This window comes from Struthio camelus, chromosome 7 (assembly GCF_040807025.1).
Source record: "Struthio camelus isolate bStrCam1 chromosome 7, bStrCam1.hap1, whole genome shotgun sequence".
NCBI classification, from domain to species: domain Eukaryota; kingdom Metazoa; phylum Chordata; class Aves; order Struthioniformes; family Struthionidae; genus Struthio; species Struthio camelus.
The window spans coordinates 22,267,394-22,289,924 of record NC_090948.1 but is presented as its reverse complement, the minus strand read 5'-3'; the positions used below and the strand labels follow the sequence as shown (position 1 = coordinate 22,289,924).

General features: G+C 43.8%; 1 protein-coding gene across 2 annotated transcripts in view; it reads right to left on the bottom strand.

Annotated features, from left to right (window-relative positions):
* Positions 1-9,331: 9,331 nt before the first annotated feature.
* ANTXRL (ANTXR like) overlaps positions 9,332-22,531 on the bottom strand; it is a 61,560-nt gene continuing 48,360 nt past the window's right edge. For both annotated transcript variants that reach the window (XM_009677879.2, XM_068950213.1), the window contains one exon: positions 9,332-9,589. In XM_009677879.2, the coding sequence (XP_009676174.1) occupies positions 9,359-9,589 (231 nt within the window). In that variant the 3' untranslated portion in view covers positions 9,332-9,358. The remainder of the gene's footprint in view (positions 9,590-22,531) is intronic.

Genomic DNA, 22,531 nt, shown 5'->3' with positions numbered 1-22,531 from the left:
TCAGCACTGTCTCCTACAGCAACGCCCATGTCTCACTGCCTGCCCACATGGCAGTGGGGAGACTGGTTGTCAAAGCTGTCACAGCTCCCCACTCCCAAGTGGCGAGCTGGAAGCACTTGTGGCTTGAGGTGAACAATGCCTGAGCAATGCTGAGGCCTGGCTCTGCTGTGGTAGCATCACGAGAGGGAAGGAAAGGCTTGACACTGGCCCTGCCACCCTCAAAAATGACACTGCAGAGTTGGTGAACCCAGAGGGTGGGAATAACAGACCCAGTGAACATGGTGTTGCTCAATCAACTCCTCAGAGCCACTTGTGGTACCAGCAGGCTCTGGATCAGGCTGTCAGAGAACAGACCATCACCACGTGTACACCTCTAGGGCAAAGGAGTACAACAGGATTCAAGGAGGATGCAGAAAACTCACCTTCCAGATACACCTCTTAGGAGACCATGGTGGAGCTGCTGTCTGAGCCCATCCAGGACAACATCCTGCCTGCTCTTCCCTCAGTGGTGCTGGGTTCAGCGGACTGGCATTAGAGGCTAACCTGCTCCTCAGTTCCTGAACATGACAGTGAGGGAAATGGGCTACTTCCTATTTTGACCTGTGAGTCTTCAGTGACATAGAAACCATTAGAATCAGCAAAAATAGTCAGAGGGTTGGGAAACTCCAGCGCCTGTGGACATCTGCAATTTCTCCATGCCAACTTGTTCCCTAGAAGAGGACTACTGCTGTGAGGTGGCTGCTCTCACCAGCCTAATCATCGTGCCTGGATCACAGCTCACCTTCCCTTGTGGAGAAGCCAGCCCTTGTGTGCCCTGACAAGGAGCTGCCGCAAGCTCCAGCCCTGCTAGCTCTATGCTCTGCTGTGAACCCAGAGCCCATGCACAGCTGAGCTTCCCATGCTGACACCAAGGATGAAAATCAGTCCTTGTACCACTCCAGTACTTCAGCTGTACTAAAGCCTTCCTGTTGCAGTCATCTCTGGCAATGATCCCTAGATGGTCCCAGTCCAAGGAGTACTTCTGCTTGTGATCTGCAAGGCAGCACTTGCCAAGAATGACAGGCATGGCAATCTGTCCACACTTGGCTTAGGACCTCCAGTTTTTCACCACCCAAGCTGGTTTGGTACCTTCCAGCCATTGATCTCAAAGTGCTTTTGAATGTCATTTATCCGAACACATGAAGCCCATACAGACCTGTAGTTGGAGATTAACAGAAACCATATCCTAGGTGGGATGAATTCTCTGCTTTTTCAAGGAAGTAGGATTTAAAAGTGAAAAACCTTCAGAGAAGAGTGTGAACAAAGATGTTGCTGCCAGTCCACCAAGCCATATGACTTGGGCACACTGTATAGATTCTCAGGAACACAAGAAGCTTCAGTCATGAGAAAAGAGAAGTCTATTTTTAGAGAGGGAGGCAAAAAAATGAAGAGACTACTCAAGTCTGGACTAGCCAAAAGCAAAGGAAGTCAGCCTGGAAAGATAAAGTCCATGGTTTGAAAAGCCACATATAGTCAGAGGGGGAATCTTGGGACTCCTGCTTTAAGCTCAAAACATCTTCCTATGTACTGAAGAAAGGGAGGCTAGGAAATATTTCAGTATCTTTAGCATTTTACCTGAACAATGCACCAACCACAATCTCTAAGGAAAAGGAAATTTTATTTAGTAACCGGTGCCAAATGCATGCATATTCATTACACGTGCATGTGTCCTGTATACTACGTTCTTCTTTGTCCTCTGTGAAGACTCAGGCTGTAAACCCAGCCATTCTTGCCATCAGAGGGAAAAACTACACCTCTAATGTGGACCTTCTGGGGTCACAGGGTCTAAGACATTTCTGCAGGGCCGCTATTTCTGTCATGTAGGAACAGACAATCTGCACCCAAGAATCACGTCCCAAAGATTCAGCAAGATGCAGGAGGCCACCAGCATGGAAAAAGGGCAACTTAGTTGTTACGTGGAAGTGATAAACTGGCATGAGGAGAGCTTGCTGCATGAACTCTTTTGCAGAGCAACCTTTTGGGGTTATCTAAGGACCTTTAATGAAGTATTTATCCATGCATGCCAGCGCTGCATCTCTGAAAGCTTATCAGGAAACATTTCTCTATTTAGGTGACACAGGCAAATCCTTTCCATAGGATTTCCCTGCATTCCTCCTTTCTTGCAGGGCTCTTTCATCTCATCTTTGGGGTCTGAACAGTTCTCCCAAGCTGCAGTCAGAAATCAGAGTCATACTTGGCTAGGAGACTTCCAGGGTACCCTCCTTTGCAATAACGGGGAGCAGGGAAATGATCAGCATGCAGGGAGAGGGGAACTGTGCCACAAAAATCACTGAAGTCTGAGGAAAGTCTTAAACCAAGGGCCAAAGCTCCCACAATAAAGATCAAGACAACTTGAGCACAGGCAACATACTCTGCCTGTGGTTTCTAGAGGAATGGGAGGACGGGGGAAGGGGCATTTTTTCAGTCCCTGACCCAGATGCTGAAGCCAGTAAAATTCATGCAGCCAGACTCCCATGCAGCCAAACAGGGCATACTGGTATATATGTTCACATATAAATGCCACTCCTGAGACTGTAAAGTACGTTTGATGAAAGGTGCTAAATCAGCATTACCAGCTATTTATAGACCTGCCCGTAACCACAGCCCCAGATCTGCACATTCCCAGTCTCTGGGGAAGTTCAGGTCATATCTGAATTCTGTTGTCTCAAGCATGCATAATCCTAACTAGCCACAGCTGCAGCCAGTGTCGGGTTTTTGTTAACGCAGAACAAAAATGCCCAGAGCCTTGGCTCCAGGACAGCTTTTGTTTATCTGATCTCTTTGGAGAGCCCTAGCCTGCCTTTCCCGTAAGGACCAGATGGAGTAACAAAAAAGAGCGAAGGCCACAAAACCATTCTGGGTGAGTATTGTCTTGTTGTCAGCTTGATCAGAAGAGTATGAGAGCATCCAGCTCTTTGTCAGGGACAAAGATCCCAGGTCCCATGGAAGGAGGAACACAGCTCCCGAGGGCAAAGGCTATCAGCTCCCATTAACTACATCACAAGTGGGAGCAGCCAGAGGGAGGTGGGTGCCAGGCTCAGCCACCACCTGCCTCAGCTTTGACATGAGGACATGATGCAGCAACCAGACTCCCAAATCAGTGCCCACCATATTTGCAGAAAGCAGAGTCAGGCTCTAGAGGGACACGAACCTGCGCTTGACTGACCTTTCCCATCTCAGCTCCTTTATAAAGCAGAGGAGTCACGGATAGGAATAGGACTCTGGCCTGGCCCAGAGAGCCCCCTATTCCCAGCCGGCTGCCAGCTCTGTGCTGCTTTCACAGATGCAGGAAGGCGAAGCGGGATTGGATCAAAAGTGCAGTTACCCCCATGCACAGTCTTTTGCTAGCAGCAAAGCAAGAGAAGCCTTTTTCCCTCTCCAGCTGTGAAGGAAGTGGCTGAAGTCCTTAGTGCCACTGTGACTCGTGGCCCCTCCCGGGCAGGGCTCCCATGGGCTCGGCAGGCTGCACATGTGCAAGGACCAGCTCCCTCTCCCCTTGCCCATGGGGCTGCGGCTGCCATGCTGCACAGACTGCGCACAAAGCACAGCTCAGCAGCTTTGCAACAGCCTTGACTGCCCATAATTGCAGCCTGCTAGGGTTGGGGATTTTTGTGGCTTACCCTTCCTGACCTCCTTGCTTGCAATATGTTTCCACCAGGCCACCCTCTTCCCCTCGCCTTCCAAAATCAAGCTCAAAGAGATACAGAGGAAGCATTCCCAGCAGGCAGGGAGGAAAAAATAGCTTCAGGGAACATGAGTGAGAAGGGATTTTAGGATCAAGTCCTGTGTCCTGCAGGCAAGACTCCTAAAAATCAGTAATTGTGTTTAAGTACAGATGATATCCAGACCTTGGTTAGTGCCTGGTGTCTCCAATGATTTTATAGCTGTAGGATTGGCCATAGAACTTGCTCCTTGCTAAAGACAAGCTCCAGCATCTCATCTTGCTTGGCTTTTTACTTTGTTGCTTCTACGTGTTGTTTCTATTCTGTTCTTAAGTCTTCAAGATAGTAGCAATACTGCTCAGATCCTGCCCCGTGTATTAAGCAATGTTCGAGCACCAACTCCAGTGGAAATTACTCAGCGTTTCTACCCAGTTACCTGAGATCAAAAGGGGTTTCCAACAAATGATACCTTCCTTTTGAATAAGCAAGGATTGAAATTCTCATGCTAGAAACAGGGAAACTGAGGCACACAACGTACCCTGTCCCGAGTCAAGTAATGAGTCAGTAGCAACTCTGGCAGCCCGACTCCATGTTCTCCTTCTGACCATAGGATGGCTGAGCTAATGAGAAACAGGTTTCAAACACTCTTGTGCCCTCTCAAAATGACCCTTAGAATGAAATTCTCTGTAATATTTAACCAGTAAGTATTTTTATTGTTCATTTTGAATCCATTAAGACTACATTATGTTGGATTATAAGACGTTGGCTACACCTCCCACATTTTCATGCAGGTATTACATTTGCAAGGTTTTCTCAGAAAAATGGAGCAGGCGCTTAAAATGCATAAAGGTTATACAACTATAACATGGAAGCTGCATGTTAGTTACAGAAACTTGTACCACATGTACCAGTAACAAACCCATACCCCCATGTAAAACTTCCTTGACCTTCAATAATCTAACTGCTTCCTCTGTCCCTCATCTCCATGCCCTGGCTGCCTATGAGCCCACATCCCCACTATTTCTGAAAATATAAACATTTTCTAGAAAAGTTTAGTACAGTACGTTTTTTTTCCTTTAAAAACTAAAAAAAGTTTTTCCTCCACTACCCCCCGAAATGAAAATCTATCATAATCTACACATCTGTTCAAGCACTTAAATGTTACAAATCTCTACTGCATTATTCAAAAGTATCAGATCAGTAACAAACTTCTAAACATACTAGGATGACCCTAAAATTCCCCTTCCCCCAAAACTACAGAGAACTGAAAATGCTATGCTGCATTATCACACTTGCATGCATGTATCCTGAGCCGCCTGTATTTATTCACCTTAAGCCCCTTTTAATAAATAACTGTCCAGCAGTAACATCCAGAAGTGTGCTGTCTCCTCCAAATTAAACTCTATATTTACAGAAGTAGGGCTGTTTTCTCAGTGAAATGTTGTGTTTTTAAAACAAAAACAAAAACAAAATAACAACAATCAAAACAGCAAACATTTAAGAGAGAAAGCCTATTACTGATCATGTTGTCTAAAGACCAACAGGAGTAAAAAGCATTAGGAGCACCAGGTGCACATGCATTTGAACTGGTACAGTTCATGAAATAATGTCATTCACTGTTATACGCGCTCATTCAGATGAGGAGCTGATTCTTTTTTTTTCTTCTCCTTTTAACAGGGGCCGTCTGCTCTGCAGCCAACTCCCACAGATGGCAATACATGCACTGAGGTTGAAAGATGGCCATGAACATGCTTTGATCAATGTGGTTCTGTATCAGCTTTAATCACATGGGGTTTTTGCTCCCTGCTGCTTTGCACCTTGTGTCTTTTCACATTTGTGCTAAGTGTGAGCCAAAGGTCCCCCGAATCCTTGTTTTTCACTTGGATGAGGCAAAACATTAGATACTAACTTTCTGCAGGTTTCAAATGACGCTTATGAGCTTGAAAATACCGGGGAATAATCCCACATGAGAACATTTTTTAGCAGTGCAACTATTGTAATCACAACTGGCCGACAAGCATACCAAAACAAACACATTCAAACATCGAGCCAGTTAGAGGGATTTTGTCCCTTCATTTATTATGAGCCAGTCCTCAGCTGACAGACGCTAGCCTTGACTTTGGTTGGCCTATGTTAATTTACACCAGGTGAGGATCAAGCTCAGTAGACTATACAATAGCCACCAGTTTCTCCTTTGCATTGTTATAGTGCCTGAGATCACTACAAACGGACACACGTTTACAAAGCCAGAAGGCCTTTCTGTAGCCAGTGCAGTGTATTCACTGCCCCACTCACTTTGCAAAGGCAAGTCAGTCTGTTTCACTTTCTCTTCTTCCCACTTTACCTACAGACTATAACCTAAACCTGCAGTGCTCCCATTGCAGAAGCTGCAGGAAAAACTTGAGTTATACACCAGCTGCCTAATTTCGTATAGTGAGGATGCTGAAAGCTCCATTTACACCGAACGTAATTTTCAACTCTGCGGTGCTTCCTACTCTATCATATATGGACCTAATTACCTGGAACCCCAAATCACATTACTTACTGCCTCTGCTGTACTTAACAAGTTACACAGAAATTGTTAGTAACTGCTATCTCTGCAAGATAAGACATATTCTAGAAAAGAAGAAAATTCACCTCAACTAGAAACAACAGGCACGCTGAATGTTTGATTGTGACAAGCCCTTCCCAAGTCAACACCTCTATTCTCACTGAAGGTGAGATTTGCATTTGCATTTAACAACAGTGCAAATCTGCAGCAAGAGGTCTCTACTGACTCCCCTTGAGAACCACACAGGACCAAGACAAGACAGAAGCTGGCCTACAGGCTTTTTTTCATTTGCTCAAGTTTACTCTTGATCCATCAATTCAACTTTATTAGCAGTTACTAATTTTGTAAACAAATTTTCGCTTTGTGTTACTGGCTCCTTACCACCATTTGTGAGCTTCACCATTGTGTCAAACCCATCCCTGCCTGCTGATGAAAGACTTGGCATCTAAGATGGTATTCTATACATACATATAGCACAGATATAGCAGAGGTCTGCCTATTCCTACAGGCAGCTGAATCTCATAAGACATTTTTTACCCTGGCAGGGGGATTTATTACCCTCTGCCACCTCAATTCCTGGCTAGAATTTATTGCCTAATTTTTCTTAGATTGCCAACATGAGAGACTGTCAGGGTCAACTGCATGCATGCATGAGAACAGGGCTCAGACCTAGCAAGTTTATTTTATGTAGGCTTCCATATGATCACAATAAGATGAGATAATGATCTCTGCTTGCAAAGCACCTTCCCCCACGTCCAGGTCCCTGTCCCCTCCCTGGAACAATCCAGTTACTTTCACTGGTGTCAGAAGCGGAGCTTCAGCAGAACTGCAATGAAAAACTGGACGCATTTTAGTTTTAACCTTTCGAATGAAAGGAATAGAGATAAGCAAGTGATGACTGACCAAGTGTTGCACTGGCTGCAAAAGGCCTTTCCATTCATGGGAGTGCTACTCTCCGAGCAAATTTTGTAAAGGAAGAGAAACCAAAGAGAAACCTACACGGTTCCCGCACAAAAACACACACTTCTCCTCCCAACAGAAATCCATTCTTATGGACCAGATTATGCAGACCCCGTTCAAGTGACTAAAAAGAATGAGGATAGGGCTGAGTACATCCCAATTATCCTTTCCGATCACGAAGAAGTCACAGGTCAGCAAAGTACTTGGGCATAAGGATGTTTTCCTCTTGACCTGCAGGACATTTTAACGCATGCAGAAGTGCTTTGCTGGCCCAGGCCTTAATCAAGAACAGCTCCAAGGCCAGCTGGCACCAGTGAGTGTGATTCCACTACCTGCACCAATATACATGAGGTAAGAGCATAACTCAAGAGAGCAGAGCAGCGTAAGAGGAGGAGGAGGAGACTCTGTGGTTCTTCTGAATTTAATCTTTAACAGCCCCAGCTGCATACACGCGGCATGTCACAGCGATCAGCATAGACTGATGAGAGCTTGGTATTGCATTCTGCACATGGGACTTCCAGTGGAAGTAGTAAGCCTGATTCCTATCTGTACCAGCACAACTTCATATTCCTGTAGCAACAGCATGAAGAGGCCTTAAACCTGGAGTAACTGCATGATACAATTAGTGTTTTATCTTTGAGTTACATGCCAATAACTAGCGTGATGTGCTGTACACCCACACCTACACAGAGATGGAGAGATAAGTAAATGCTGTGTCGTAACACAGCATAGACAAAGTTTCTACAACTGTCCTAGTAACACAGTCAAGTGACACTGCTAACCAGCACACAGAGCTGCAGCCACCCTCTCCAATACCATCTAATTGGTGAGAAGAGAAAAAAAACAAGCTTGGGTGTTACTCTGATTCACTAGGGAATGATCTGGGTGCAACCCACTCAGGTGTCACTTAGCAAACACAATTCATGGGCTGTCCCACAGTCCCGCGTCATAAATTCCCACCTCTATGTGGGTGCTCACATCACTTTTGCATGGCACACAATTAAGATCATCAGCAAGTAGTCCCAATGTTTGGGAGGCCCCCAGCCAAACATCACAGAGAACAGGGGAAAAGTTAACATTGACACAACACTCTGTGTCACCCTCTTCCACAGGTAGACTGCAAGGTTACATGTTAGTGGGATCTGGGCTATCTAAAGAAAGATATTCATTGGGGGGTTCATATTTGAACCACAAGAGGATCAAGAAATCAGAAGGAAAATTCTCAATGATTAAATGGCAATGGAATTGATTCCTGTATGCTCCTGATATATATATATATATAAAACAGGTGCTGTTTGCATATGGTAGCAGTCATGCTTAAGTTACATATGTTTTTCTTCCATTTTGGAGCATGTTTTGTGCAAATGAAAACTGAACACTGACCCAAAATATTTTGCTCTAAATGCTACTGAAATTTGGACAAATGTAAACCCAGGTCTTGTTCAGGGTTTGGATTTCTAGAACTAACATCTGACTTTCAATAACTACTCTATGAACTATACACAGAGATAGCAGGTTCAATACTGATTTTCCTCAGGACAAAAAGATACTCCTCTATGACAGACTATTAAAGCTAGATCATTGGCACATAATCTCATTTTACCTCATTAATTTAAATTTTCATGGAAATTCCACCTGCAGAATCAAGGGCAGAAAGTTATCTTTGCAATTATTGCTCCATGTTAACATCTGGATGCAGTACTGTTGGGAGAAAAAAAAGCAAATTCTTCAATGAACTATGTTAAACAAACTTGCAGGTGACAGCTACCAAAACAACTGATGCGCATGTATCTGGCTAAAGTTATTAGTGTATGATCTGACATACCAAGTCAGACAAATGTCATATGTAAAAAGATCTTCAGATGTATACATACTAAAGCTGCAACTGTATCTAGATGATCATTTTGGTTTGTTTCTATTTCCCATAGCTCTGAATCTATCCACTGAATGTTTACTCAGCAAGTGTGGTATAAATATATTCATACATTAAAATTGACACTTGGCAATTTTCCTTTTTTTTTTTTTCTTCTTTTTTTTTTTGCTGACCAGCAACAAATTCTGATATCTTTAACTGTAAACCAATACTCAATAAATATGCTGTGTTCAGCAAAGAGACATGTTTTGTCAATCAGGGTTTTGCCACACTCTAAGCAATGGGCTGGGGGGGCGGACGTGAGGGGGGAGGTCCAGGAGGGGCTCGGGATGGGGGTGGTCCAGGAGGCGGCTGCCTAGAAGGAGGCTGCAGAGACACAGGAGGAGAAGGACTTCTCGGAGCATTGTTAAGAGGAATATCATCACGCCTTGGAAGCTTCGGAGGTGGGCTGTAAGGAGCAGAGGTCCCATCTGATTTCACACGAGTGAAGTTTATGCATCTTCCCTGGAGATAAAGAAAAAGTCATTATTCATTACAAAAGTCTGTTTTGACTCATTAGCAATTAGCCAAAGGGGCTGTAAGCAGAAGGGTCAGACTGCACTTAGAGATTTTCATCCAGTATCACTCCCTGGGTCCTAGACATGACATTCAGACCATGCTGTATTAAAGGTCAACACTAGAAGGCAACGCTTTCCTTGGGTTTCAGAGTTGCTGCCTATAAATAATAGCCTAGGACTGGTTTAAGCAAAAAGGGAGCCCAGTGTGACATTGCTCACGTTTGCCCTCTGCTCTGCTACTGGAGCTATGCAGAATGAGACTAAAGCCACAACTTCACAACAGAGCCCTGCCAGTCTTGGCAAGATCCCTGACTGACAAGGAAAAAACCTCATAGCAGAGACAGAACTATATCAGTGGAACAATACTACTACAGACGGAGTCTGTAGCTCCATCTGTAGCTTTCCTTTCCACAACGATGCTAGTCTACGTGATGTCCACACTGCAAACACCAGACTGGCATAGTACGTTCTGTGCTCCAAAGGTAGATGTGGCTTCTCTGTTGTTCCCACAAATACGAACAAGGTGTGGGACTTGGGCTCTCCAATTTTGGAATAGAGGCAGGATGCAAGCAGGTAGGATGTGGTAGGAGAACTGCAGGTGGAGATTTTAAGCAGGAGAAGCCTTGGTTTGAAATAAGAGCAAGCCCTGGGGATGTCCTACTCAACCAGGGACTCAATGCAAACACATCAGAGCTTCCTTCAACCAAAACACAGCTTTGCAGAGGTTTCATTAGCCAGGTTCCAGACAGATAGAGGGACAGATACACCCTGGGTCCACCTAGCCTTTCCTGGGGGGAGCAGCCAGAGGCTGCTGGGCACTTCAAATCCTACATAGCAACCCCGGTCAGGTACTTAGATCTCTGCTGTCGGCTCTACTTGTTCCTCCCCAAGGCCGCTAGGTTTTGTTACAAAGCATCCTGCTGTTGCTGTGGAGGCGCGCATGAGATCCTCCACACACAAAAGCTTGCGTGTGCAAATGCAATGCTTGGCACCACCGTCTCCATCTCCTTGCACAGCAGAGATGGAAGAAGACATTATACAACAACATGACTAACATGCCACGTGTCACGTTAGCAGAAGCCTGTGCACCTGAAAGTCAGAAAGGCCTTTCATCATCACATATAAAGGCTGGAGAGGAAGGCTGTCTGAAAAACTCAGGAGTAACACTGCCAACAGCCCCTTTAGTGGAGCCTTCAAACACCTGATGAATCAGCTAATCCCACCAGTCTCAATTCCCCCTCCTCCCCCCCCCTTTTTTTTTTTTTTTTTTAAATACAGCAGCATTTCACAGATCAGTGCTATTCTGTATCTGAAGGGTTATCCACAGCTCCCATCTACTTATCCAAAAGCATATGCAACGGCTGTATTTTTGCTCATCTCTGCTGGGATGTAGTTTCCAAATAAGTGACTGTGGGCTGGGAAGTGTCTGTCTGTTAGTGATGAACTCCATTTGCCATCACCCCTTCCCTCTGTGCAGCAGGTCGGCTTTGTTCCACGCAAAAATCACCCTAATAAAAAATGCTCTCTGCAGTTTAGCATAGAGGAGAATGTGACCTGTTTGTTTCTTTCCAGCACAAACAATAGATGGGGAAAAGGAAAAATGTTGTTTGGTATCTGTCCTAGACGGCACCTTCCTTACACTGTTTAAAGAGACCTGCATAGCCATGCGCTGGGCAGAGGCTTAGGTTGCCCACTGGAAACAACAAACCTGATTCAGCCCAGAGTTATGCCAGCATCCTCCAGGTAAAGCAAAGGAGCGGGACTCCAGATTTAGAAAAGTTTCCCTCAGGGTTAAGCAGCTCCAGACTGATCTCTGCAACTTCGAATGGCTGCAATAACATGGAGATACAAGTCCCCACACCAGTAACAGAAAATTGCTGCTAGCTCAGTGCTGCCTGGCACAAAGAAAGTCTGAAGGTGTTCTGGGAAAGGGCTGAGTTTCTGTGGCAACCCCTCACATCACAAGTTCCCCTGGAATCCAGGTAAAAGCCATGACAGCTCACACCACAACTATGTGCTTTATTAAGTGACTTCCGGTGCCTGTAGCTTTGTTTATGAAAACCGTTCCTTAAAAATAAGTACATCACTTAAGTTTATGACCCCTCTGAAGAAAGGCAAACGGAGCTATTTCTGCTACATATCAAGAGATGCTTGTGAAAGCTCCAGAAAGCTCAGAAAACAATTCAACAAGTGTACTAACATCCAAAGGGTACCACCCTGCCACTTACTTGGATTGGATGGTGCAGAGCACCAAGAACTCAGCTGCAGTCAAGAGCTGTTGAATGGATATGTTGCTGCCCGTACAGGAGACTTACTCAGCAGTTCTCAGTCCCAGCTTCCACCATCATAAATTTACCACTACTCTCAAACAGCTGCCTCAAAAAGAAGGATAAAATCCCCTTCCTAAAGGGGTGAGCTTGCTACAGAGGTCTTAGCTTATGAACCAGGTTCAAAGCAACACTATATTGGGGCTAGAGCATCTGTGTATGGAGGCATCACGGAGCAAAAGTCAAGTAAGATCCTGGTTACTTCTGCAACAAAGATGAACCATCAGGTCAGAAGTCAAGCCAGTGCTTTGCTCTGCTCTGTCACAGGACGCAAGCCCTGCGCCACAGCTGCAGTGAGGAGCCATCCCTGTCTGTACAAAGCAGCCGTTTGTCTTCTGCTACATTCCCTTTTATTCAAAGTACACTTTAGGCTACCTGGGAAAGTCAGCAGTATTGATTCCTCTGCAGTGAACACTACAGAATTGTTTAGCAGCTATTCTGCAAATAACATTTAAGAAAACTCAGCCTTGATATTTCTAAGGCTATGAATTTAGAGGAGCTAACTAATCATCCAGGACAAAAAATAAATAAAAAAATTGATGATGGTATTCAGAGGAGGGCCTAAATAAGGGGAACAGAAAAAGAAAAAGAAGCTATAAAACAGAACAATCTCCCTCATAGTAAATGTAAAGGTACAAACTCAATGCTGGTACTTTTGCCCCAACCATCAATCTCAAATATATTCATAGTCTATAATCAAAGGGGATCCCATAAATCTGTTTGCATTACTTTCACTTCAGTTAAAGTGATAGGCGACGTCAAACTGCTGCCAGTTTCTGCCACACTCACTGATTTGTCAGACAGATGGGTAATTTAAAGGCCATGCGCTGCATTGTGTCATGAAAAATACGGTTGCATTGGGAGAGTCTGACAGATAGAGGCTTAGATGATCGATGTATATGAAGTGACACTTCCCCACAAAAGATTATTGGTGTTAGCCTCCAATCTCATTTATCAACAACTTACTGGTGAATACTGGAGTAAATTCTTCAGAGCACTTCACGCAGCCATTAATAAATCAAGGCCGAACTCTTAGCTAGTGTTAGGATTAACAGCCAATAGGGAGAGGGAGTTGCAAATGATTATAAATCACAAGCTGTACTTTGAACTTATCTAGTGTCTTTCTTCAAAAGATTTCCAGGTTGAAGACTAAAGCTCTGTGCTCATAGCATTCCTTATAAGAGAATGTCACATCTATTCTGCTTTAACGCACACTCCTCTGGGGTTAATTAAAAAAAAAAAAAAAGAAACACACACGCAAGTTTCTCAAATAATCATTCTGTTTCTTAAAGTAAGCACAGGATTTTTAATACTCTGTTTGAAAGCATTAAGTAATTTCCTCCCCAGATGCACATAAATTCACTTAAACTGTGTAAAACACGGACAGAAATACTAAGATATTATTCCAAAGGTATCCTGCACCCTATGCTCTCACCACGCTAATCAACACAAGTGATTAACACAGATTGAGAGCCACCACCACTTATCAGCGGCAACAGTATTATTTTCTCCTGAAGGATGGTGCGCACGAAGTCTCTTAGGGAAAGTGTCTGTGTTGCAAGACGCAGTAATGCCACAGTGATCTTGGGCACAACAGCTGTCAGTAGCTGCTTTATTGTTTTCTAGGAAGCAGATGATCTGCGTAAATCCAGTCCTGCCCGGTTTTGGCCCCGCACACGGCGCAGCATCCCCCGTCGGCGTGACCCGCGCCGCGTACTGTCATTCAGGCACTGCCTGAAGGTCAGCGCAGCACCATATGGAGGTACGCCCTCCCTCCAGCTCACATCTGCACACTCTCCCTGCTGCACAATTATTTTGCCTCCCCATATGTCCATCCACTTGTTAGGCTCTTGCTACGCCGCTTGCCAAATTGGCTTTTCAAAAGGTACAAATACTGAAGCAGCAGGATCTGCCCCTGCCCTGAGTCCAGCTTTTATCCCAGTGTAATGATCACATGTGTAATTCAGGCACTTTGTACTTCTAGGCAATGCCTGCTCGACCACCTAGGATGTGTTTTTGTGTGTGGTTTAAGGCGGGAAGGAAGGGAGGAACTTCTTGAAAACCTCTACAACTTATTTCTAGGCTATTTTCATCATAATGCTCAGTACATCTTTCCCCAGCACTTGTTCCCGAAAAATTTTTCGTATCTGCTACTCAGCAAGTCCTCAATAGAAAGGAACAACTCTCTTCAAGGAAACCAGGCAATTCAAAGACAGTGCCATGGGCAGCAAGCCTCTTCACCCAAGACACCAAGAGCACTTCAGCAAAAAGAATTTTAAAAATCCACCGCATCTGCCAGTAGCTGTCACCTTGCTCCATTCTTTTTAATGCACATCCTGGAATTTGTTTAACAAAAATCAAATTCAGCCTCACCTCTGTGCATGCCAGAGTATTTGTGCACACAAAAGCCTGTTTGTTTCTTTGTTTCAGCAGTATTAGTTGACCTAATAAAATATATCCTTCCCCTTACAAATTTTGCCTCAGTTTCTGTTCACTGTAACTTTTGCTTATGGAATCTCAGTGCGGCAATTCTAACTACCAGAGAAGGACACTTGACTGAGGAAGAACTGGCTTCACTTAAATTTTCACTGTAATTTCTCTTGGCCTTTGACTTCGCAGGAATATGATACTTATCTTTAAATTTTAGAATGAATTAAAATAAAATAATTCCTCTAAAGTTTGAGCACTCTGAAATACAAAGAAATTTTAGGGTTCTTCACATAGTGGTCCAAAACACTGGACCACCAAAAAAAAAAAAAAAAAATCAAAGTAGCTCCCAAACGTATTAATTTTAGGGCACTGAAATAATCTGAGATTAATATAATGTCTTCAGGGTCAAATGACTGGAGTCAAATTTCTCCCCAGTTTCATTTTATCAACATCACTGGCTTTTATCTAGGATGATTCTGCTACGGTTTGCTATAAGCATGGTTTGTCAGCATTTAGCTTCACTGCCTAAAAATCTGTTGGTAGTTCAATGTGAAAATGGAGTTCTACAACTCAAAAGAACAGAGTTAACCTTTTATGCTATCTACAAATCAAAAGGTGTAATAGAAATAAAACTAATAATGAAACTTCAAACCACAAGGCAAAAGAAGATATTTGAGAGCTAGCCTATACAGAAAGTCAGAATCAGTTCAGCTGAGTGAAGGTTTTGATCCAACCACCCAGAAACCAATGGAGTATCAAAGCTTTTGTGGTCAACAAGTTTGGGTCACGTCCACTTTGACTTTTGTGAAAGCTGAAATCTTGGAAAATTCAGAGGACAGTGATTAGAAGAACAAAATAATTTTAGCAGATGTACCTAAACTGAGTATCCTAAAACAGCAACAGTATGAGAAGCTTGCTTACCAGATTTATTTATGAATGAGGCAGATTATGGATACAGTAATTTTAAAGAGAAAGAACTGATCCAAGGAGACGTAGAGCTCTCACTGTTCAGGTTCCTTGGGCTGGTATCAGGATTAGCAGCTGGCTCCTAAGGAGCCAGGATCTACATGAATCAACCTTCACCAAACGCTTCCTCGCACTGCCTTGCTTCGTGCTGCCTGTGTGCTGAACATGTCACGGCTCATTAAAACCTTCACTGATTTCCTGGGAATTGCACTGATTACCCTGCAGCATACAGGCTAGAAATTAGTAAGCCACTGAAACAGTTTGTCACATAAAACCCAAGCCTGCCTGGTTTTCAGGCATATCCAAATACCTTTTACTAACTTTTACTCTTACATTTGCAACTGAGACATTGCTTTTGTGCTGAAGGATAAAGTACTGGAAATGTGAGAGATTCCTATAGCAGCAGTTTGGCAGCTGGCCATGCTTTCAGTAAATACATCATTTGTGTTTACAGTTATATTATTTAATATTAATCATCATAATCATCATATTGTAGTTTACGCTTTGTTAATGACTTAGTTCGTTAATTTGCAATTCATTTTTTTATATATCCATTTTCAGTTATTAGGTGTCAATCAAAACATTAATTATAATCACCATAAAATATTTGTTTGCATGTGAGTCTAGAGTTCAGCTCTTTAAATATTTTCAAGTTTAATAAGTCTTTCCTTGTCAATAATTATTTTCTTGGGATCTATTTGGCAGCTCAGAATTAACACCTAAAACGATGGCAATCCAAAACTAGGAACAGCTAAGAGAAAAAGGCATTGATTGAAGAGAGAAGAATTTTAAAATTTAGGTCCACTAAATAAAGTATTAGTATCCAACAATGAGAATATAATTATTGTTTTCTTTAGCACTACTTTTTAAAAAGGAAATTCAGTTCATCCCTTTCTTTAACCGTGTATTATCTGGCCCCTTTACAGGTAAACTGAGATCACTTCCAGTCCCTCCTTTTATCATGGAGTTACTGAGTTATTGGAGGGGAGGAAAATCACTACATTGGGGGTTATGAATCCCTCACATACCGTCACAGTGGGGGCCCTATAATGGCCCTAGGTACACCTGAGAGTTCAAATAGAAAATTACAGAGAGATGAATGCAAATGCACAAGGATCATCCCAGAGGCAGCAGCAAACTGTTTACCGCCCAGTGCGCGCGATGCCGTACTGCCAAGATGCATGACCTACTGGGCCCCCTGAACATGCTTCACGCTGCAGCAGGAATTGAACTGAGCTTTAAAAGCATCACACAGTATGATTTTAAGCAGGACACGTGCCCTGATATAGGAAGGGGCAGTGATATTTAGAAGTGTAGCACCAAAGGCACACGTGGATCCTTCACAGGGTCCGCAAGAACACTTTCTAAAGCAACTCTCATGCCTTTTCTCTTCCTCTATCAATAGAACTAAGCCACCCACAAGCCCCAGTCGCAGGCTCACTGCGTGAAGCACCAGAGAAACACAGCACAGAAAGTTAGTTCCAGCTTCAAAAAAAACCTGATGCCTAAGTAGCAAACAAGAGATGACAGTTGCATACAGACTAAGAGCAGAGCACAAGGCAACAGTGAGGCACAGCTAAGCAATGCCTTGGGTTACTGACACATTTAAAAGTACAACTTGTTGGCCTAGCCTAGACATGGCCAAAATTAACGCCCTGAGATATAAAAGTGTCCCTAGCCATGGTGGCACTTGGTTGCATCTTTAATACTATGATGATGTTGAAGCTTGCCCATACCACTGCCCATAAAGCCAAACCGGGAGCAGAGATGCGTGAGCCCCTCTTGAAGAGGTGAAGGGGAGCACCAAGAGCTCATGGGCTTTGTCCGCCAGCAACGGCATGGCAGAGAAGGAACTGCCAGCGCTTCTGGCCCCCTCGACACGAACAATATGTTACTTCAGCTCTCCGAGCAGACACCCCACGAGACTTGTGCTGAACACACAGACCTCTGTCTATGTTAACATCAAACAGCCCTTTCCTGTAGACTCTCTGATGTTTTCTCGTGTTGGAAAATGCAGTCATGATCGTGGCAGGGTGGAAATAAGGTAAATAGCTAAAAAACAAAGTTGAAGACAAGCCAAAGGAAAAAAAAAACAACACACACACACACACCAGAAGGAAAGTTATGTCAATAGGCAAGTTCAGGTACAGGTCAAGCTCACCAGGCCAGGGGATTCGTAGCCTGGTGAGGGAGGGATGGAGAACAGGATAGTCAAGTAGGCTAGTAGGTCAGCACTTGGAGTGCTGCTCAGGGCAAGGAATTTGATTCAATCTCGCACTCTGCCACAGAAGTTTTCTGTGTGATCTTCAAGAAGACGCTTATTCCTGTTGTTTCCAAGTCTCCTGTCTAAGAGAGGACTTGGGGCTCTGCCTCACTTGGTAAAGGGACTGTGAGAAGAAACCCTTCAGAAGCTTAGGAGAAACCCATACACCCCAGTTATGGCAGCCAAATAGCTGAGGAAGAAGGGTTTAAGGGGCGGGGAAGGGAGGAGAGAGCACAGAAACTCTTCTTTTGTCTCAGAGTGTGTGATAACCCAGTTCAAGGAATCCCTCAGGGGCTGACAAAGGTAGGTTACCAGGGCAAACTCATGAACAGGCCAGGCTATGATGGCAAGCACCACACACTACAGCAGCAAGAAAAGTCATCTTTTGGTTCACTTGCTGGTCAAGGGAGAAGTCAACAACAGAAAGTTTTCATTTTTCAGATTAAAAAGAAAAGTCAAAATAAATTTCACTTGGGCTTGAATCAAATATTTTGTTCAATTTGAAACACACCTTTTCTCTGAGCTTTGGACAGAATAGGTAAATTTGAAGTGCTTCAAAGCAAAAATTGAAAACATTGAGACTTTTTAAAGAGTACTTTTTCCAGTTTAACTAATTTCACCAACATGCAAAAATATATACAGATAAACTAAATAACTCTTTTTCTTTTGGCCCAAACCTGCTTATCTGGAAAATGCTATCCAGTTCTACTATGAAACAGCAATACAGATAGGATCTCTTCTGCAGTAAGGTTAACAGCTGCAATATCCCTGGCTACATAGCTTCTTCAATCGGAATACTGAGATTTGAACACAATCAAGTACTGATCAGTTCCCAAGACGTGCACATCTGCAGACACTACCCCACAGTTCACACATGACTGTGCATATCACTGCTTAAAATTAGGGATAGATCCTCTGGAGCACACTAGTCTTTTACTTTAAAAGTCCAGTGCAGGCATACACTGAAGAGAAGTGGGTTCCCAGTACTTAACCCTGGAGAGATCAGTCAATATTGAGGAAACTGAGGAAGGACTAGCTCAGCCAAGGGAATCTGCCTTTTAAGCTAGACCCTTCAGCAAAATAAACCTCCTCCAGAGCACATCCCTACAATGTAGTTCTAACACACCTACTGCCACATTTCCAGCACAGGCACATGAGGAAAGGACAAGGCAGCCGGTGACACAGAGAATCCAATAGTCATGAAGACAGGGCTACTCAAGTAATTTCCATCAAGCTCGCTTCAGCAGGGAGCTGCACGCTGTTTCCAGCCTGGCCTTAGCAGGCAACTGCAGCAATGGGCTACAGACACCTCCTGAAAGATTGGCCAGAATCACAAGATCTCCTGCAGGAATGCACAAAACATCACATGTCTTGGACCTTGCTGAGACTGTGGCTGAAGTAACTCACAGTGCAGATCCATAACAAAGCCTGTTTATTCTGAGCCCTAAAAAAGCCAAAGTAGCAAAAAGAACATAAATAGTATAGTAGACATAAATAGTAGACAACGAGTATAAAGAAAGCTAAAGTCTATCGGTCATACTTTATGTTCACCACTGATCTCAAATTACAGCTACCCTAGAGTAAACCCCATCCAAAACTGATAGAAATATCTTTCTGGAGTCTAACCTAAGCTTATACTCATAAAGCACAACGTACCACCATCCTTTGCTGCTAGCTTTTCTGGATCAGGCTCTCAGTGGGAAGGAAGTGAGGAGAGACACTACCAGGTCATGTCATCTACCCAAGGTCATCCAGCAACTTGGAAACAGAACTGGCATTTACAAGTTCAGGACTCATGATTCACATCCCTTGTTTTGACCACAGCACCATACATTTCCACACTTGAATGCTGACCAAACGAGAGTGTGGTTCAAGAAAAAACAAAAATACAAAATACAGCGGTTGGTTTGCAAAAAATTTTCTCTTTCCCTTAGCATTTTCAGGCAAAATGAGTTTGCATTTGTACATCACCTAGAAGGGGGATGTTTTCAGAGCATAGCAACAAGAGAAACAAACATTTTCTGGGTGCAACAGGCCTAGCCTTGAGGTATTGGCAGCTTGCTGTGGAAGAAGCAAAGGAAGCCACAAAGGACCATAACTGATCTTGCTCAAACTGCAATTAAGTGTCATCGCGCTTTCCAGAGAGAATTGTTTGTCTCTTCAGGAGCAAGTTGGGATTGTGGTGTGCACAGAGGAAGAGCACAAGGCTCTTTATGCCTAGGGTATAGGGTAATGCTGGAGGCTCTCAAGAGAGTTCTGGTGAAAACGTTTATTTTTCCTTGCCTCAGTCAAAAACATAAGATCTTGGCCCATCACACAGACAAGCTGCCTCTTTGCTCCTTTCCCTCTGTGTTGAAGTCTGTAAACTGAGATACAAGTATGCCCAACCCCTCTGTGGGTGACTGAGCCTGAAGTGGTTCTCCTGCTACCTAGACCAAGCAGAAGATAAACCCACAGTTCTCACGTTCCTCTCTTTGGCTATCTCACAAGGACTTTGCTCTCTTCGGATAAGACTCGTTCAGTTCAATAACAGTGCTGACATATTCATAAAGCACAGAAAACCGCTCCTTCCCCCAAAAGCTTTTACGTTAAGTTGAGTGGAAGAGCTCCTTGGGGCACAACTGCTTTATTATGTCTAAGAACTAATACACCAGGGAAGCAATTCAAGCATTCAAGACCTGGCATTGAACTCTCCTTCCCATTTCAAGTACACTATAGAGATCTACCACTCTATGCAAATATATCCCTAACATGTTTGCCCTACACAGTTTAACCAGCCCATGTGGTACCAGCTCTGGGTTTTGAAGCGGCAATTTTTTTTTTTTTTTTTATGAGCACCCCACTGCCACTTCCCTCAGCCTACCATCAACAGGGAGCAGTCTCCCAGCTGCAAAAAGAAACAAGTATACCTTCTTTCATTGATCCTCGAAGCTCTGCTCTGCTCCAAGAGCCCAGCCTTTAGAGCTGTAAGGTGGGACACCACTCTTGCAGGTTTCACTTTGAAAGTTTCATAGAGCTCACACCTGAAAGTTACCAGCCAGTGAAGACTGAAGTTTCTACTTAGGTGATTACATTCCCTAGAAGAAACCCCAAAAGGAGAAGAAAAGAAGCAATATTTTCACATGCAAAAAAAGAAGGCAGAAAGATCTTAAATTGCAGCAGAAACCACTAAAGAATTTGCCACAAACAATGGCACAACACTCTTGTAAGTCCAGCAGGGGTTCCTGTGCACTTCTGAAGCTAAAACCGGCACATAAAACTGGAGGATTTTAATCTTGCTTTGAATATAAACATCAGCATGATCTTAAGTAACTTAATGGGCATAGATCATAAGCTCTTCAGGTTGGGTAACATCCTTCTGTTACACACATACAACAGCAGACACAGTGATCGATTTGTGTTTTCTTCCAGTACCACAACATGAACCACAGTAGTTTATACAAGAACAGAGACATCCAGAATTACAAGTCCTCTGTAGGAAGTAGATACAATATCTTTTGATCTTTAGTTAATTAACATTCAGGACAATAAACTTAGTATGAATAATAGCAATAATACCCAGATCTTGCATAGTGCATTTTATTTCTAGAGCTAAGACAGCCTTAGGGAAGTCACAGCATTACTAATTCTGAATTCAGGTAAATGGCCTCTTGTGCAATTACTAGTAGTAGTATGTAAGCAGAGAACTAGGGAAGGCTGGTTAGGTTAAGCTCTGGACTGCTATGCAACTCAGAAGGAAATGCAGGCTGCACAGCTCCCAGCAGTCCAAAAGAAACAAGGCTATTTAGCATTGACCCAAGGGTGCGGCCAAGAAACCAGTAAACGTATTGGCCACAGCATTTGTCTCCATGTGCCTCCTGGATCTCTACATGCAGTCCTAGTATGCAACTGCACTTCTATTTGTGCGTTTGTCTTTTCAAAAATATATACCTTCAGTTGTAGGCTTCCTCCTAAGCCCAAAGGTAGTCAACAGATTCCCAACTAGGCCTGCATAGCTTAGACACATCATACTCTTAAGTTCAGTTGTAGAGCAGCAATGCAGTCCTACCTGGAAGCCTGCAATAATGACATGAAAGAACCTATCCCCTTGAGGCATACCGTATCGAGATCACAGTTAGCAAGGGTCTAAGTCACCAGCTCTTATCCCAAAGTCCTGTTCCCTGTAAACACTGAAAATGAGATCTGCTGAACCTGCTCCTTTACCATGGGAAAAAAAAAACCCTAAGTACTGAATTGGTACATATATTTTAAGAATAGTGGGAGAGCTCCCTGTCTACTGAACAGGGGGCCCATCTCCGAAGCCTTCACAATCCTCCTAGAAGCACAGTCTCACTCTCCCAGAATTTACTGTTCTCCCAGAATCTACTGTTAATCAGTGGGGAACTATAGTACAACAGAAGTGAAGTGACTTACAGAGGTTATAGCCAGGGTCTCCAAAGTCACAGCTCACTGTCTTAAACCACAAGGCCAATCCTTCTTCATTTCCCAATTCCACTGGCTTCTGTCCTGCAGCCCATGTTAAGCAGCACCAGCCCTAGGGTTTGCTGCCATCCTTCAGAAGAGCCTCTTGTGGTTGCTCTTACCTCTGGCTTGCAAAGACGCGGACACACTGCTAATTCCACCCAGGGGCAGATAGGTAGCATCTGTCCAAAAAGCCCATTTGTGGATTCTTCTTTCACGTCCGAAATAACATGATCCTAGCACAAGTGAGAGGTAATGCCAGTATGCGGGCTTCTTGCAGGACAGGAAACTCATTAGTCACTGATTACACATTTCCAGCTGCAGTGCTCGGCACATCCTGGGAACTGTGTATTCGGGCACTGGCCCCTCACCAGGGAGCTTTTTTTTTCCCCATACTGTGCCTATTATAGTAGGACTGAGCCTTACACATACTCGTCTCCTT